This window comes from Prionailurus bengalensis, chromosome D1, assembly GCF_016509475.1.
Source record: "Prionailurus bengalensis isolate Pbe53 chromosome D1, Fcat_Pben_1.1_paternal_pri, whole genome shotgun sequence".
Taxonomy (NCBI): Eukaryota; Metazoa; Chordata; class Mammalia; order Carnivora; family Felidae; genus Prionailurus; species Prionailurus bengalensis.
Window position 1 is genome coordinate 112,756,273 of NC_057346.1, and position 17,508 is coordinate 112,773,780.

General features: G+C 55.1%; 1 protein-coding gene across 7 annotated transcripts in view; it reads left to right on the forward strand.

Moving 5' to 3' along the window:
* The window catches only part of PPFIA1 (PTPRF interacting protein alpha 1), a 91,622-nt gene that overhangs the window by 61,568 nt on the left and 12,546 nt on the right, over window positions 1–17,508 (forward strand). For 3 of the 7 annotated variants that reach the window (XM_043581938.1, XM_043581944.1, XM_043581941.1), the window contains 9 exons: window positions 672–903; window positions 3,141–3,170; window positions 5,699–5,850; window positions 6,467–6,639; window positions 6,812–6,905; window positions 12,151–12,232; window positions 12,339–12,539; window positions 14,061–14,123; window positions 14,627–14,653. In XM_043581938.1, coding sequence (XP_043437873.1) covers window positions 672–903; window positions 3,141–3,170; window positions 5,699–5,850; window positions 6,467–6,639; window positions 6,812–6,905; window positions 12,151–12,232; window positions 12,339–12,539; window positions 14,061–14,123; window positions 14,627–14,653 — 1,054 coding nt within the window. The remainder of the gene's footprint in view (window positions 1–671; window positions 904–3,140; window positions 3,171–5,698; window positions 5,851–6,466; window positions 6,640–6,811; window positions 6,906–12,150; window positions 12,233–12,338; window positions 12,540–14,060; window positions 14,124–14,626; window positions 14,654–17,508) is intronic. The other 4 variants (XM_043581939.1, XM_043581940.1, XM_043581942.1 and 1 more) reach the window with 4 other exon arrangements.

Below are 17,508 nucleotides of genomic sequence, written 5' to 3' on the forward strand. Positions count from 1 at the left end.
CGCGGGAGTGGAGAGAGGGCCCGCGCTTCGGCTTTGCTTTTGTGCGGCGTGTGGCCAGGGAGAAGCGATCCTCCCTCGTGATCTCTGGCAGTGAAGAGTGTTCGCCTTGAGTTCCAAATGAATGGAGTACGGAGGAGGCTGGTAGAACATTCCATCAAATAAACTGGTTTGAATTCAGCCTTAAAAAAAACCCAAAAACTCAGTGTTTTCATCTAGTCTAGAGGCTTCAGTGTCGGGGAACTCCCAGCTGCTCCGTGGGTCGGTCCTCCGGTTAGGTCAGAGGTCCCGATTTCCAGTTGCAAAGCGGGTACATCGACGTGTCTGAGAATTGGGAAGGTGGCAGTTGTGAACTCACAGCTCGTCGTACGGCGAGAGCTGCCGGTGAGCCTCTGGCCGAATCCGAGCGCACAGGAGTAAAATCAAGCACGGCTGGTGCAAGGAGCTTTACGGGACGCCCTGCGGGAGTCCCCTCGTGTTGTTCTGAAACGGGGTGTATCGAAAAGACACTAAAAGGGAGACCGACCGTTCTCGCTGAGGTGGGGTCGGAGCAGCTGTCCTCGGAGCTCACCGGCCCGCACGTTCGCAGCGCGGGAGCAAGCACGGAATTGTCCCGCAGGTGCGTTCACGGGTTTGCCAGGGCGGCGAGGGTGACCTGTCTGCTTTCGTTGCAGGCTCATTCAAGAAGAGAAGGAGAGCGCTGAACAGCGGGCGGAGGAGATTGAGAGCCGAGTGGGCAGCGGCAGCTTAGACAGCCCCGGCCGTTTTAGACCCGCGGGCTCCGGCGCCCCGCACCCCGCGTCCCCGCTCGCGGGCCCCTCCCCTCCACACAGCGGGCGCTCCACCCCACGGAGGGGCCCGCACAGCCCCGCCAGGGAGGTGGACAGACTGGGGGTCATGACTCTAGTGAGTATTTGCCTCTTCTTCCTGCGGCGCTCCCCCCACCCCAGCCCCCGACTTAGGTGCCAGAGTCTACGAAGATGGTTCTGTCTCGTGTTTTACCCAGAAGGAAAGCCGGTTCATCTGTCACGCTCAGAGGTGCGAGAATTTTTAAACCAGCCTGTATTTAGTCAGTCAGCAGTAGCCGGTGACACACGGATTGTGCTGTGCGGGTGAGCGGGTTAGCCGTCGTCGTGAGCTCATCGTCAGAGCTTTTAGGTGTGGAACTTTGGATGTGGGCCCGTGCCAGGCACCGTGGCTCCGAGGGGCGTGTTCTTGTTTTCGGGGAGTCGGCGGTTTCACCACAGTGAGTACGGACGGGAGAGAAGGCGCAGAGTGGGGCGGTGCCGTCTTTCTCCGCATTAGAGATGCCTAACTGGAGGGGTCGGGACACGCACTCAAAAAGCAAAGTAAAGCTCAAGTCGGTTCTCCTGACGCCGGCGCGTGCGTGAGCCCGGCACGGCAGCAGCGTGAGCCCCACACGGGGACGGCTTCTGGGAGCGCGTCTTCGCTCCTCGGTGTCTGGAGACACGGTGACCGTGCGGTTTCTGGGCGAAGCGCGCAGGCTCTGCAGAATGTCGCGGAACTTCGCCGCGTACGTAGCTTAGGTTTGGAGAGCACGTCCCCTCTTTCCGCCTGCGATCACGTTTACGACGCTGTGTTTCTAAAAAAATTTTTTTTTTTTTTTCGATGTTTATTTATTTTTGGGACAGAGAGAGACAGAGCATGAACGGGGGAGGGGCAGAGAGAGAGGGAGACACAGAATCGGAAGCAGGCTCCAGGCTCCGAGCCATCAGCCCAGAGCCTGATGCGGGGCTCGAACTCCTGGACCGCGAGATCGTGACCTGGCTGAAGTCGGACGCTTCACCGACTGCGCCACCCAGGCGCCCCATACGACGCTGTGTTTCTGAGTGCGCTCGCGTCTCAGAATCTGTCCCGTTACCGTAGTTTTTCTTCCCAGCTGCGCTGTTGGCCAGCCTGTGATTAGATCAGCCGGGAGTCTCTTCCGTGGCCTGTGACGCGGGAGCTAGTCCGTTTTGTGTTGTTTTGACGTCACTCTGTGTATAATTCGCGCCATTAGCTGATCAGCTCGTGCCTTAAACTCTTGGACGGTCTCATCTGTGGTTTCACGCTTTCTTCCTCTCGGAGAATCTGTGAACGTCGCTGTAAAAATAATCGGCTCTTTTCCCTGCCATGGAATTTGTGTGCCGGCCGAGAGTGTATCTGCTTCTGTGCTGGGTTTTGATTTGCCGTCTCGTCCTTTCGCTTGCTTACCGCTGTTCACGCAGACCTCAGCCTCCCGCCCCCCAGCCGGTATCTTGTTCGCCCACCCCCGCCCCTCTCTGCCCCACGCCGTAAGCCCCTCCGCAGCGTGCTCCCGTGGCCGTGATCCTGTGTGTGCAGCGTCCGTGGTCAGTCGTGGCTCTCTCGTGTCGTTCCTGCTTTGTCTTCGTTTCTCGTGAGGTGGTGGGGTTTCGCCCCGATGGTGACCAATGGCACTTAGCGTGTCACCGTGTAGTACGCGCGGGTGTGACACAGATAACTCGTCAGCGAAGGGTTTCTTCTAAAGAGATCAGACACAGCACGCTCTGTGGTGCCGACGCTCGCGGTCAGGACTCCAAACCTCACGGGCTTACCGGGCACAAGTGCCGCCTTCCACACGGAAACACGGGGTTCGCTCTTGTCACGTACCTGCACGTACGGCGCGTTGATTCTTGGGAAGTCTTCACTCAGATTCGAGGTCGGGACCTGACGCTAACAGCCAGCAGGTCCTTAACCAGAGTAGGTCGCTTCGGTGCTCTACCGGGTGTCGCGGTCACTTCTTCGACATCCACGAGGTTGATGGTGTAAAAGCGGAACGTGGCCTTCAACGAGGAGAACAGTTACAGAAAGCTTCGGCGTAGACAGCTGTTAGATCTCTGTTGCACAGGATGCCGTATTTTAATAAATTATGTACGTCGTGACGGAACCTTATCTCCCTGAGTAATAATTTATAGTTTCGCTAGTAAATGTTGAATAACCTATTATGTTTAAATGTGTGGTGGAAAGTTCTGTTTCCAGTTATGGTTGTTTCTAAACCTTCTCTCGATTATGTCCGTGCTGTTGTTGTTTTTAAAACACGTTTGCCTCTTGTCCTTGAATGTGTGACTTCCGAGCGTGCAGTAAATCTGATTTCTCTTCCTTTCTTTGCATGCCTCTGTCAGCCTAGCGATTTAAGGAAGCATCGTAGAAAGGTAAAGTGCTCGGTAGCGTAACCTACCTGTGTTTGTCTGTGGCGGGTGGGAGAGTGCCCGTCGCTTCGCAGAGCGGGCACCACAACCGGGTCGCGACAAGCGGCCGGTGTGTCCCGGGAAGCGCTGGGCGCTCGAGCTCGGCGGCCGGTTTCCATGGTGCCTGCGAGGGATGTGAGAGCTTGCCTTTCTCTCTCGTTTGTCTCCTGCTCGCTGCGTACTCAGTTATGCGGGACATAGAAGTTTCTAGGAAGAGAAATGACTGAAGCCGAGCCCTAGATGTTCGATTTGGGGATAACCACCTTGGACAGTCGCGGCCAGCAGCGTTCGGCGAGCTCTTGGGGCCCGCCAGCTGCTGTGTGCAGTGGTTTAGGAGCCTGTTACCCAGCCCCCACCCACACCCCTGCGAGCCGCAGCGTGTGTGGTCACCCCCGTTTCCAGATGTGGAAACGGGCCGAGAGCCCGGGTCCTGTGCCCGAGGCCGCGTTGCAGCGCAAACGCTGGCCACGACACCACTCTGCCACGTACCCCACCTTTGCTCGGGCGCCCTTCTCTCCTTTACGGCGCCCCGGGCCGGGGCAGGGCACCTCCTGTGTCCAGAGGACCATGACTTGGGTGTCCCCTTCTCACAGGAAGTGCCGTGCCTCGGGACCGGAGCGCCCCCCTCATAACTGGGATGCTTTGCTCCCTGGACCGTACCCCCATCCCAGACCCGTCCGGCCACGCGCTGACAGGGCCGTGCCTCTGATACGGAGCTGGGCGGCAGCCGGGGGAGTCCCGCCCCCGCAGGGACGGTGTGGCCGTTCAGTTAAACTCCGGGTTCGAGTGCCAGCTCCGTCAAAGGTGGTTTCGTGACCCGGGCGTGTTAATCACCCCCTTTTTGCCCTGGTTTGCTCCCCTGGTAAGTGAGGACAGCGATAGAATCGTGGCCCTCGGGGTGTCCACAAACTGCCCATCGGTGCACGGTCCACAGAGCTCGGGAGCTCTCACCGGCGACGGGGCGCAGAGCACGCCCTGCAGTCCGCTGGCTCGTGCCGCCCTTTCCTCGGTAGCAAGACCTTCTCGAGGAAGGAAGGAAGGGGCGTGTGGTGAACACCCAGGCAGGACGGCCTGCTCCCGCAGCTCACTGACGGCTCCTTGGAGGGCTCCTTGGAGGCTTTGGGGGATGAAGACTAGGTGCACGAGAAGTGGGTGTCAGGTCCGCGCGCACGGGGCCAGCACGGGCGTTGCGCTTTCCAGCCCCGCGGGAGCCTCCCTTTCGGTTGAGACCGAAATGGCCCATAGGCCCAAGTCTGGCGGGACCCAGCGCCGGGCGGGGGCTTGCGCTGTGACACAGGGGAGGGCCTGCGCCCGGAACCCTCCGTCTCTGCTCACCTCATAGCCGGGTCCCTAGTGTGGCTCCCTGTCCTGTTCCCTTTTGGTGTTTGTTTTCTCCATATCCTTGCCTCCACCTGGATTTGAAATCTATTTCTGTGACTTAAGTCTGACCCTGTTTACTTTTATGTTGATAATTTGTCGCCAGTTAAGGTAGCCTTTTGTTGTCTGATGATGGTCATGGAAATCAGGAGAGGAGGCAGGTGTTCTGTAGCTGTCGGTTAAGCTGGTGTCTTCCCTGAGCTCAGCTCCGCTTGGTGCTGACCCCCGGCCCCCGTGGGTGTCCCGAGCCCCACGCAGCTTCGGAAGCCCTGGTACAAACCCAGTTGGCGGTGCCCGTCTCGCCAGTCCTACACGGGTGCCTCACCACCAGGACCTGTCAAGGGTCATAACGCTGGCGGGTCCGTGGCCCCGCCGTCCTTTCCAGGGCCCACAGCCACATAGCCGCAGACCCACAGCCTGTCACACAAGGAAAAATGGAGTCTGAAGGGGTTCATTTGTCGTGACGGCAGCCAAGGGACGCTGTGTCTCCACCGTGTCGAGCAGACTGTCTGTAACCTGCAGATGAGTCCATCAGTTTGTAACATCAACCGAAATGTCCCCGAGAAGCAGAAGTCAGACCCGAGTGGGGGTGGGGGGGCGGGGGTTTGGGTGCCTTCTCACTTTCCGCCCGTGCTCGTGGGTCCAGGCTTTGCGTCATTACTGGAAGTGACACTGGGTTAGGGCCCAAGCTGGTTCCTTTTCCCCCAGACAGCGAGCGTTGCACAGTCGTGCACGGGAAGCCTCTGCTCACCAGGGTTTGCTCTGAATGGCGTCAGGAGACCAGCACCTTCCTCCTCAGCTGGCGGTGGTCGATGGGGACGTGGTTCGGGGCGTGGTTCGCGAAGGTCTCCGCCGCTGCCTTCCGCGGCCGGGCTCGCGGTGGCATGGGGTTCCGGGGGAGGGCGCACCCGCTGGGTGCAGATGGCCCGGGGTCTCGGCGGGCCCGCTGCCCAACGTGTGGCCCGGAGTTAGGCCGACGCTAAGAAGGTGTTTTGGACGCCGCAGAAAGCGCAGCTCGTAGCTACTCAGATGAGTTCCTGGCTGTGATTTCAGGGCTGTGTGCTCGTCTGTCGGGCCCGCGGTGAACTCCTGTCACCCTCCTCTCGACCCCGCAGTTGCCGGCTTCGCGCGAAGAGGTACGAGACGACAAGGCAACGATAAAATGTGAAACGTCCCCTCCTTCCTCCCCGAGGTCCCTGCGCTTGGACAGACTGCACCAGGGGGTGCTCCACGCGGCCAGCCACGAGGACATCAGGGACGCCAGAAAGTAAGGGGCGCAGGCGCCACAGGGGACACGCCAGCGCGTTGGTTTTCAGCTCCGAGAAACCCTTGATCTTCTTGGGGGAGAAAGGGTCGGGACGGCGATTCTAAAGAAACGCCAGCGAACTGAGTTTATGTGCACGATGTTCTTGGGGCACCTGCCGGGTCTCTGGGGGTGCGGCCGCCGGGGCGCAAGTCCGCTGGGACAGACCGGAGTCCGGCGGTGCAGGCGGCTGTAGGGCGGCCTCGTTTGCCCACATCCTAACCGCCGGCTGTCCTGAGGCTTCCCCTCTGCCCTCCCCTGGGCCGAGCTCTGTGCCCCGAGGGGCTCTGGGGAGCCATCTTCCCCCCACCGGGCAGCTCCAGCAGCCGCTGTTTCTCGCACCGTGTCCCCGGCTGGCTCTGGTTGTGCATGTGCTCCGTGCTCCCGGGTCACGGCCTGGAAGGGCTGCCGTGCATTCTTGGCCCAGGGCGCTTGGAGTCCAGATCTTCTTGGGAGGGAGAGAGCGTCAGCTCCCCGGGGGGCAGCCCTCCCCCGGGAGCTGGGGGCCTGTGCTTCTCACTCGCGTGGGGCGCTGTGTCGTGTGCCAAGCCTGCGTTGAAGATCCTCCCCCGTCCTCCAGCTCGACAGGCTCGCAGGACGGCCCCGTGAGCAACCCCAGCAGCAGCAACAGTAGCCAGGACTCGCTGCACAAAGCGCCCAAGAAGAAGGGCATCAAGTCTTCCATCGGCCGCCTGTTTGGCAAGAAAGAAAAGGGCCGTCCGGGCCACGCTGGCAAGGATCCCGCGGGACCAGGTTGGTGTCCCGTGTGTGGCTCCCACGCGCAGGTGGTCCTGCTGGTGTCATTCGTCTAGAACCGTGATCGCTCTGCCTGCAGGTTCCTCCCCCTGTCGGGAGACCCTCACGTGGCCTGTTGAGCACCCCCCCCCCCCCACGCCCCCCATTTCATCACTCTGCTTCCCCACAGCTGCTGTTTTGGAGGTGGAAAACTCCTCTCAGGACGCCCTGGGACTCAGCAAATTGGGCGGACAGGCTGAGAAAAACCGTAAACTTCAAAAAAAGTAAGCGTTCTGTTCTTTGTCTTCTCTGCGTACTGTCAGCCGTACCTGGTTTCGAAGCAGTGGCTGTTTGTTCGTTGAGCTCTGTAGCTGCAAAGAGGGACTCTCTCCCTCCAGGCTGAACCTGAGGTCCTTGTTAAACTGGGCCTCCTGGAGGCGTAGAGCACGTGTGAAATCGTGAAGGGGCTCCCGTGGATTCCCACTCCACCTTGAGAAGTTGTGCAGGGAGGCTGTGTTGTGGCTCACGTGAGGGTGAGACCTCGGAGCACTTGGCCCTGAGCCCCGGCTCCTGTACGGGTCAGTTTGGGGCTCTGGGCCTTGAGCCGGGGCAGAACTCAGTGGGCTCCGCGATAGGCCTGACAGTGGGCGGGCGAGGCGTCCGGTGGCTCTCGAGCGCTCCGAGGGCCTGCACGGTCTGGAGCCGGGGCCTCATGGCCACACTGGGCCCACAGGGCCCCGTGCCGCTAGAGGCCGGTTCCCCTTCAGCCCCTGGAGTTGTCTGTCGGTTTTCCTTTAAACCTGCCTCAGTTTAGTCTTCTTCTCAGAAGTCATAATAACGATCGTGACTGGCACATCGTGGGCTGTGTTTCAGGTGAAACGCTGTGGTTTCTGTTACTGCTCACAATTCCGTAGGAACAGTCAGGCTTTTGGTTCCCTGGGAATGGAAATTTGTGGAAACCACTTAACAGCGGTCTGATTTGAATGTTGCTATGTTTGAACTGTATAAAAGTGTTTTGAGATAACTTGGATAGTTGCCATCTGGCCGTGTGCAGTTTGATACTGAAAGTAGGCCTTTTGCTCCTGGAACCATGCTGGGAAAATTCTGTCCCTTCGATGTTGCCGATGTGTTTCATTTCACATCCTTACACTTTTTGTAACGGAAACAGTGAAAACAGTGAGACTCGTGGCAGTGCCCTCTGGGTCTCCCACCCCACTGCTCCCAGAAATGTGTATTTCACGTAGGATCGGAAGTAACGTAAATTGGCCAGAACGTTTCACTCTGTCTCCTATGTTTATTTTGTCATCCTCAGGAGGTATGTTTAAGTACTTGGTCATAGGAGGACGGCCTTTATTGAGTTATTTGCCCCAGCGTGTGATGAAATTTCACAGAGCGTGTGTAGGTAGCTTTCGCTGGGGCTGAGATGTTCAAATTGCCGGCTTTGGTTCTGTGTTACCATAGCTGCAGCCGAGTGTCTGAGAGCGGGTCGTTCTCTGGACTCCGTGATCATGATGGCAAATTCCAGACCATACAGTTGACACTTGAACAGCAGGGGTTTGAATAGAAGGTCCACTTATATGCAACATTTTTTTTTTTTAATGAATCCAGTATAGTATTGTAAATGTATTTTCTCTTCTTTGTGATTTTCTTAATAACCTTTGCCTTGTTTTATGAAAGAATATGGCATATATACATAACTTACAAAATATGTGTTAACCGACTGTTTATCGGTAAGCCCTCTGGGTACAGTGGGCTATGAGGAGTTAAGTTTTCAGGGAGTCAGAAGTTATGCTCGGATTTTCGAGAGTGGTGCTTTGCCCGGATGGCAGAGCCGTGGTGGTGAGGTAGGGCCCCGTAAGTCCCCACGCGAGGTGCCCTAGTGTGGACAGTGTCCGCCTCAGGAGAATGAGTCTCGGTGGTGTCGGTGGTCATGTCGTATTTGATGAGACGCTTCTTGTTACGAAAGACCACTTCGCCGCTCCATTTATGTCCTGACTGTGAGATGCGTGTTGTCAGTCATGGGTTACGCGGCCTCATGGGTGTGCCTGCTCCCCGGAGGATTCAGCAGATTTCTAAGTGTCTTTCTCCTGCGGCTCTAACCGTAAGGCTGGGAAGCACTCCGCATGAGTCTACTGTTAGGGCGAGTGTTCAGAAAATCACGTGGGGTGTCGAGAATTGGGTCCTTGAGGGGGATCAGGTCCCCGCTCAGTAGGCCTGGCCCACGGCGGTCAGAGCGCGCATGCATTTTACCCTGTGGGGGAGGCAGAGTTCTGTAAACCAAGGGGGGCGCGGCCACAGCGGGGGATGCGGCGTCTGAGAGCCGAGGAAGGAAGGAAATAACCGCGAAAGTCAGACAAGGCTCCCATGCCTCCAGGATGTTGGCTTGTAACTCCCGTTCCTCCGTGCAGAGCTAGGTGCTGGCGGCCCACTGAAAATTCAGAGAAGCGAGGGGCGCCTGGAGGGCTCCGTCGGTTAACTGTCGGACTTCAGCTCAGGTCATGATCTCGCGGTCCGTGAGATCGAGCCCCGCGTCGGGCTCTGGGCTGACGGCTCAGAGCCTGGAGCCTGCTTCGGATTCTGTGTCTCCTCTCTCTCTGCCCTTTCTCAAAAATAAACACGAAAAAAAAATTGCAGAGAAGTGCTAGACAGATCAGAGTCCCTGCCTCTTTAGTCCTCGTGTTTCAGGCTTCGGAACTGGTGGCGGAGAGCGTTGCTTTCTGGAGTATTGACCTGTGCAAGCAAACCTCATGTCCTTACGGTAAAGTGTGAGCCGCCCCACTTAATTTTGTAGCTTGTGGTCCACAAGGAGAAAAACGGATCATTCCGTCGATCGTTGGAGTGACCGTGTGGGTACACGGGCAGGTTCTTCCGGGGTACGTGGCCCTTGGTTTACGCGAGTCCCAGGTGACGGGGGCTGGCCGTCCGCAGTGGCAGGCTCCAGAAGCGCAGTTCGTCCATCAGGCGAAGGAGGGGTTGGGTGCACACAGGTGCTCTGGCTCCTCCGCTTACGGGGGCGGCACTGACCCCCCAGGAGAAGGAAGGGGTGCAGGCGCCCCCCCCCCCCCCCCCGGGTCCATCCGGTGTTTAGTCTCCTGGGCGGCGCTCCGGCCTGGTAGGGGACGGGGCCCAGTGCAGAGAGACCTGGGCCGGCTGCCCGGCTGGGGGCTCCACGTCGCCGCCGCCTCCTGGGTCTTGCGGCTGCGTGGCCCTGGCTCCGCTGCCTCTGCGTGGTCTCGGCGGGACCTCGGGCCTGAGCTCCAACCCACAAGCGCATCTGTACCAGAAAAGGGTTTTCGTAAACAAATGGCCACCGCCAGGAGGAAGGTGAGGGTGAAGTCAGAATCGTGGACACCAACCTCCAGGTAGTGGGGTTCATGGGCCGTCTGTAACCCTGTAGGGGTGGACGGTGAGCGTGTATGTGAGATGTTTTTTTGAGGTAGGCTCCACGCCCAGTGTGGGGCTCAGACTCCCGACCCTGAGCTCAAGAGTCCTGTGGTCTACCAACCGAGGCAGTCAGGTGCCCCTAAATACCTGTTGCGTGTGAAAAGACAAAGCGTGGCAGACAGAGTGCCACGAATCCGGTCGCCGTTCAGTTTGCTTTCGGAGTGCGGGGCATCTGCGAGCCCCCTGGGCCCTGCAGCAGAGCCGTGCGCACCCCTCCCGCGGGCTGGGCTGCTTGGGACCGAGCCCCTGACCATGCTTTCGGAGCTCAGGTCTCTCCCTGGCCCGTCTGCCAAGGAACGATCAGTATCGTGTGTATGAGTCACGTGGCACGGCTTACGTCAAGTGTTCACATAAGATGTTGCTGCTGTCGTTGAGAATTTGTCCGTAGGACACGGAAAGCGGCGTTAAATTGAGCACACGGATGGCTCACTCGGCCCGGCGAGGGGGGCCCTTCTCCCCGTGCTTGTTCCGTGTGGGTGCCCCGTGTCAGGGTGACCACAGCCCCAGTGGACTCCCATTTCTTTTTCCCATGTGAGTAAATAGCTTTGCTGCTCGTTTTAAAGAGGGAAGTTTTGCCTTTCTTCCTTCCTTCCTCCCTCCCTCCCTCCCTCCCTCCCTTCCTTCCTCTGGCTATTAAGATTTGTTGCATTCTAGGGCACCTGGCTGGCTCAGTCAGTGCAGCATGTGACTCAGTCTCAGGGTCTTGAGTTGAAGCCCCACCTTGGGCATAGAGCTTACTTAAAAAAAAAAAAAATTGTTGCCCTCCCTGATGTAACCCTTCCTGCACAATTAGAACATTTACTACCCCCAGGAAACCTAAGGTTGACTTCAGGAACACTTACTTGAAACTTGATGTGAAACATTTTGAGCTCGAATTGTATGTAGACTTTACAGTCTTAAGAAAGGTCTGATACTGTTTAAATATGTTGAAGAGCCAATGTGTTTGTTCAGAAACATGAGATTCAGTGATGTGTTCTGCAGAATTTATCAAAGAAAGATAACACTACAAGTGGCCGAGGGATTTAAAAATGCCTCAGGAGGCCCGGGCACATAGGGTAAACCATCTTCTGTCCCACCCCACCTTCTCTGCGAGGCCTTTCCCGTTCAGAAAGAATTCGTGTCTCTCAGAAAGCCTCGTACGTACACAACATGAAAGGGCGAGGTGAAATTCTCAAAGCCTATAGCGTTGTCTCTTACGTAACTATGTTATTAGTGGACGATCATTTTTAAAGATGTTAAGATGGTGAAGTTATGGTTTGGGTGGCGGACAGAATATTTCGGATGCGATGAGGATCCCAGGACGGCTTCCTGGTGTCGGCTTGTGACAGGATCACAGTCTCACAGGCTGCCCTGTGTGCACTGGCCCCAGCGGTGGGGACTCAGAGTTTCTGGGTCTGAAGCCTGTGGGTTAAACCATGGGATGACCCACTCTGTTAACTTAGCAGATACCTGTATTAGCCTGAATCGCCGTGTAGAATAGAAACCGCCAAAATCCCGCCCGTTCCTTAGTTGCCGTATCAGACCATTACCGGTACTAAAGTCTGTGCTGTTCTGTGTTGTTGTCTTGGCCGGACGTATTTGAGACCCTCACAGCAGCTCCTCACTCAGACGCAGGTGCGGCCCCCTCCTGCCGTTTTCCTTGTTGTCCAGGTACTCCCTCCGCTGTCCTGCCTCGGACGTGAAGGTTGCCGGGGTTGGTTGATGTTGACACTGATTCTTTAATTCTGCCAGGAGACGCCTCTGTTACGCTTTTTTTGCTTTTTAATTTTTTTTTTTAATGTTTATTCATTATCGAGAGACAGAGAGACACAGAGCGTGAGCAGGGGAGGGGCAGAGAGAGAGAGGGAGGCGCAGAACCAGAAGCGGGCTCCAGGCTCCGAGCTGTCAGCTCAGACCCCGACGCGGGGCTCGAACTCACGAACCGTGAGATCGTGACCTGAGCCGAAGTCGGTCGCCCGACTGACAGAGCCACCCAGGCGCCCCATATGCTTTTGAAAACGTGCACAGGGAATTACCTCTGTTCACTTGCTATATACCCGCAGGCGCTCGTGACTCTTCAGCGTTGAATTCTCTCGTTATTTGCAGGCACGAATTGCTCGAGGAAGCCCGGAGACAAGGTTTACCTTTCGCCCAGTGGGACGGGCCCACCGTTGTTGTTTGGCTGGAGGTATGTTTCTTTTGAATCCTGGGCGGAGCACGTCACATCTGTGAGCAGGATGAATGCATTCGTACACCGTGCAGAACCTTCTGGCCTTTACACTTCCTGTCTCTAGCTCTGGGTCGGGATGCCTGCCTGGTACGTGGCCGCTTGCCGAGCCAACGTGAAAAGCGGGGCCATCATGTCTGCGCTGTCCGACACGGAGATCCAGCGTGAGATCGGCATCAGCAACCCTCTGCACCGGCTGAAGCTGCGGCTGGCCATTCAGGAGATCATGTCCTTGACTAGTCCGTCAGCCCCTCCCACTTCGAGAACGGTACGCACCTGTGGAAGGAGCCCATCTGCCGCTCACGTTGCCTCACACGACTAGTGTTCCAGTTTAACGTTTTAGCATTCAAATACGTGATCGGGTGGTTAAAAGATACTTTATTGAGTGCTCTCAGAACAGCTTGACTTTGCAGTATAGACATAGGAGTTTTTTAAAGTGTAGACAAGGAATTAATCCCCGATTTAAGTACAAACTTACCAAAAGCGAAGGGGAAAGAGCTCAGATCCCTGTTTGCATTATTATCAGTGTTTTACTGTCTGACTTATTCAGCCCGTTGTTGCTTTCCGTTCAGGGAGCCGTGGGTCCCGGCGGCTCAGGGCTTTAAGCAGCCTGTGCATCTGCCCCTGCACACTGAGCGCGGCCGTGCTCCACGCGGGCAGACCCTGGCCGTCCTTACCGACGCCCCTCCTGGTTGAACGTTAAAAAACAAATCTGAGGACGACGTTAATGGTTCTTGGGGGACAAAGTGGGCCGGCTCCTTGCTGTGGGCTCTGTACGTTGGCTCAGCTCCCACTCTGCTGTTCTCTGCTCCGAAGAGAAAACCTGGCGAGGACACAGCCTCCCACGTTCTTCTCCGAGTAGCAAGCAGGTCAGCGCCTGATTCGGGACTTGCAGGGACTTTGCACAGAAAGGATTGCCAGCATCTTTGTTTCGATTCTTAAGGACAGAATTGTAATGCGCAGTCAGTCTGTGCACTGACCTGTGGCCCGGGAATGTTCTGTCACGGCATCCGACCAGGTCCCCGTTGCCTGGTTGTTTCCAGTTAGAGAGACCTTTGTAGAAACAAAGGTGTTAGGGTGGCTTTCGCAAAGTCTTAGAAACCGTCTCGGCGAAGGCCCCCGCTCACGAGCTGAGTCAGCGGACGGTGATGACAAGCACACCTGGAACAGGGAACCTCTCCCCGAGGGGCCCGGGGGCCGGCAGGGCGCTAACGGGCCTCGGGTCTGCCACGCCACATCCGCGGTGCCGGTGTTTTGGCTCCTTGAAGTCAGTGGCCGTTCTGTGTGCCACGCTGAGCCCTGTGCTGGGCCTCTTAGGGTCCCCAGGTGAGGTTGTCCCGTCCACGTGGCCCCATCGCTGTGGAGCGCCTGTGGGGAGCCGTCCACAGGCCAGACGGTCTTTTCGTGCTTTGGGGGAGAATGTTTTAAACATATCGAAGTGAGAGTTCCTTGAGAATTAGGAATAGTTTTCAGAAGTACCGAATAGGTCGCTTTTATGTTTCCCGTGTGTCAGGTGGTACGCGTGGCAGATGAAGCTCCAGAAACCGTGGGCTGTCCTGGGGTCACTGCCAGCACAGTGGTGGTGCGCGTGGTGGTTCTCCGTCAAGGGGCGGGGCTTGTTTTAACCTTCTGTCGTGTTCCGTGTGGGCATCTGAAACGAGAAGGCGGGAAGAATGGCCTGTGCGGCCGCCTGCTCCTTTTATGTGCCCGAGGCTCACGTGTCTGCTGCCTTTCCTCTTTGTCACTGCCTCCCTTGCCCTGGATGTGGTTGTCACTGGGGCCGCCCTAGACCACAGGAAATATCTGGTTAACGCATGAAGAGATGGAAACGCTCACGGCCACGCCACAAACGGTCAGTCGCAGCCCCGAGCCTGTCCTCCCTCCGTGCTCCCTCCTCCCGCCCCCGAGAATGGCGCGATTCTGGGCTTTTCTGTGGGAAACAAAAATGTCCTTTCACGTTAAATTGTTCGGATCAGTACTTCCTTTAGGTATTAGTGAAATGCGTGAAGTAGAATTCTATTTTAGATTTTTCCCAGGAACTTAAAATGGATAGACTAGCTCTGTTTAGAATAGATTGAACTCCTATCTCCTTCCGGAGAGACCTCGGTTTGGCGCGCGGTCTCCACATTGTGGCCCTAGTTGTCTCCTTTAATGGACGTGCCTGCCACGGGGAGTCGGCTCCTTGCATGAGAATCGGAATTGGTGGTTTTGCATGAGTTTTGCATGACGCTTTGACTTTCTCACTCTGTCACCCAGTCGCTCCACGCCTTCCCGACAGAGCTGATCTGCTCGCATGCCCAGGCCCAGCAGTACTAACAGTTGTGTTCTTTTGCATTCCTAACCTCGTGACCCCAGGAGGCTGAGGAGGGAAGCTGGGCTCAGGTTGGAGACTCTCTATAATATACTCTTCACTATATGTACAGCAGCAAAAGAGCTGGAGTGTGAAAGCTTGTAATTGACTTTTCTTGACGTTTTTAACATCTTACTTTATGCCGAATATCATTGGTGATTTAAAGTCTTAGAGCAAAGCATAGGATTAAAAGAGTACGTCTCATGGACAATTTTGAACCTTTCTCATGGGGCACCACGGTTAATTCTGCTTAAAACACACGTCGCTTTGTTTGGCCGGTGGCTGTCACACACCGTGCCTGGGCCCTGGCAGCTCCTGGGATCATAGAAGGCCGTCCCCGGTGGGCTGACACTTCTCCCAAGGCGTGCTGACGGGAGATGTTCCGATAAATACCTGGCACGAGAGGTGGCACAGGGGACCCTCCCTCCCCGTCTGGGCATCAGCGTGTCGCTCCATGCCGTCCTGCCGCTGTGTCCGTTGAGAGGCTTTCTTACTCCCGGGGTTCTCAGAAATGAAGCCTCTGCTTGCAAATCGTACATTTGAATTTTCAGCTTCCTCGTTCTCCAGGCTCACAAAAAGCTCCGGCACGACTCTCTTGCAGCCTTGTTTGGGCAGCTTGATTAAAAAGCAGTGGTCTCCTACCCGGATTCCAGTAACGTTGCCGCCTGACGTACCGTTAGGTCTTAGGGCTAGAAAAGGTTTTAGGTTTCGAGGGCTGCAGGCTGCAGCCAGTCAGTTCTTACTGATGGTGTCGTGTTCAAGGATCCGCAGAGGATAATTGTATGTCAGCAAAAACAATCAAACTCCTCTTACATCTGAATTTTTCTCATTTCCAGTTGATGCTTGAAACACCTTTTTTTCTCTATTTGTACTCCTAAAATGAAGCACGTATTATCACTTAAAAAAAATTTTTTTTTTATTTTTAAACTTTTTTTAATGTTTATTTTTGAGGCAGAGAGAATGCAAGGTGGGACAGAGAGACAGAGGGAGACAGAGAATCTGACGCGGGCTCTGCACTGCCAGCAGAGAGCCTGATGTGGGGCTTGATCTCACGAACTGTGAGATCATGTCCTGAGCCGAAGTCAGTCACTTAACCAACTGAACCACCCAGGTGCCCCGTATCACTTTTTAAAAAGCAAAAGAGGAGAGTGACTCTAATGTTCCATGCGTTCCCTCTTCAACCGTTTGATCTAAGCCCTCTGTGCCAATACTCTAGATAAATATCATTAATCACTTAGCCTGCTGAGATGTTTCTTTATGGGGCCAATAATGGCCATCAGTGAATTGAAAAGGGTGCATTTCATAATTGCTTCAACATCAGCGTCTTCCACACTAAGAAGAAGAGCTCTGGCAGCAACTAAGTATGAAATTCCCTGTCTTGGGGTGGGATGTGTAAATGAAATAAGCCGAATGTTTGCTCTTTGCAGTGGAAACGTAAACAAGGATGAGCCGTGCCAGTGACGCCAGAATTAGCCCCCACTCAGTCTTCAGCATAAGCAAGGATGGTTTTCACTCCATCCGTCTTCTAGACGAGAGGAGAACGAAGAGGCGTCCTGGTCTCTGTGCGCCTGCCCCCTGCCGCCAAGGGCAGCGGTCATAGAGTGTGCCTTCCCCGGGCTCTGACATAGCGACCAGCTCTTAAGCCAAGGGGGAGCTGGAGATGCGCTTGGGCACTCAGGGGAAGCAGACTTCCAGGTGTGGTCAAGTCCCTGATGCCTTCATTTAGCAAGTACCGGCCGTGTACTGCCCGTGCAAAACTGAGCTGCTTGCTGGTAACACCTGCCCTCACCTGTCATGTTTTACAGAGGTCGCAAAGCTGAATTGGCTTTGTGACCATTCCGGTGCTGGAGAAAATAGAGCCTGTGCAGCGGCAGTCTCTTGCGGCCCGAGTGTTCTCTGACCATGAGAGATCCCTGTCGTATGCTTTCTTCAGAAGGCTGTGACAGCAGCCCGGGAGGTGTGGGTCTCCCCGGTTTTGAGCCTGGGTCCTCCGGGAGCATGTGTTATGGGCCACTTAACAAGTGGGACCAGAGTATGTGAACAACGTGAAGGAGGACTCTGCTCCCATGAGACTATTTAGAAATTTCTTTGCATTTTGTGTCCATGTAAGAATACATGAACAGAAGCAAGAAAGCAGTGATGGCTATTCACGCCCTAAGGGTCAGGTCTGTGATATTGAGAGTGAGGTTGGAAAGAGTGAAAAAACATGACATTGTGACAATTTGCCAAAAACATTCGATGCTTTTCTCACTCATGGTTATTTACAGAAAGTAGTGACACACAGTTTTCTTCTATTGAATTTGAGCATTCTTACTGAAATCTGACTCATTCCTTCTATAGTTTGTTTGGTGTGAATACTAGATAAGAGGCTGTATTTTCAAGACACAACATGGTGGTAGTTGAGAGTTAATATTTCCAAGGATTCCATAAGGTAACTACAGAATTCCTGTGACTGTAGCTTTGCCTTCTTGCACCGAAGAAATCCAGTGCCTTTGTTTGATATGTGTGCATATACTTATAATGTGTTTACTTCTGTTTCATGGCACAAATGTTGCACATTTTCTGTTAGATGTATCCCAAAGGATTTCATAGTTTTTCACAATATTATAAATGGTATTTTTAAAAATCTCCATCTCCAGCTCATTTTTTTAGTATTTAATAATACAGGTCCTGTTAGTTCTGATAGCTGTCCTGTATTCATCTTCTGTGTTGGTAATCAAGTCATATGCAAATCAGGACAGTGTTATGTCTTTTCCAACCCATGTGCTTTTGATTTCTTTTTCTTGCCTTACCACAGTGGCTGGGAGTTCTGGTGCAGTACTGAATGGAAGTGGTGGGAGCAGACATCCTTAACTTTGTTTCTGATTTTAGGGAAAATGCATTCAGT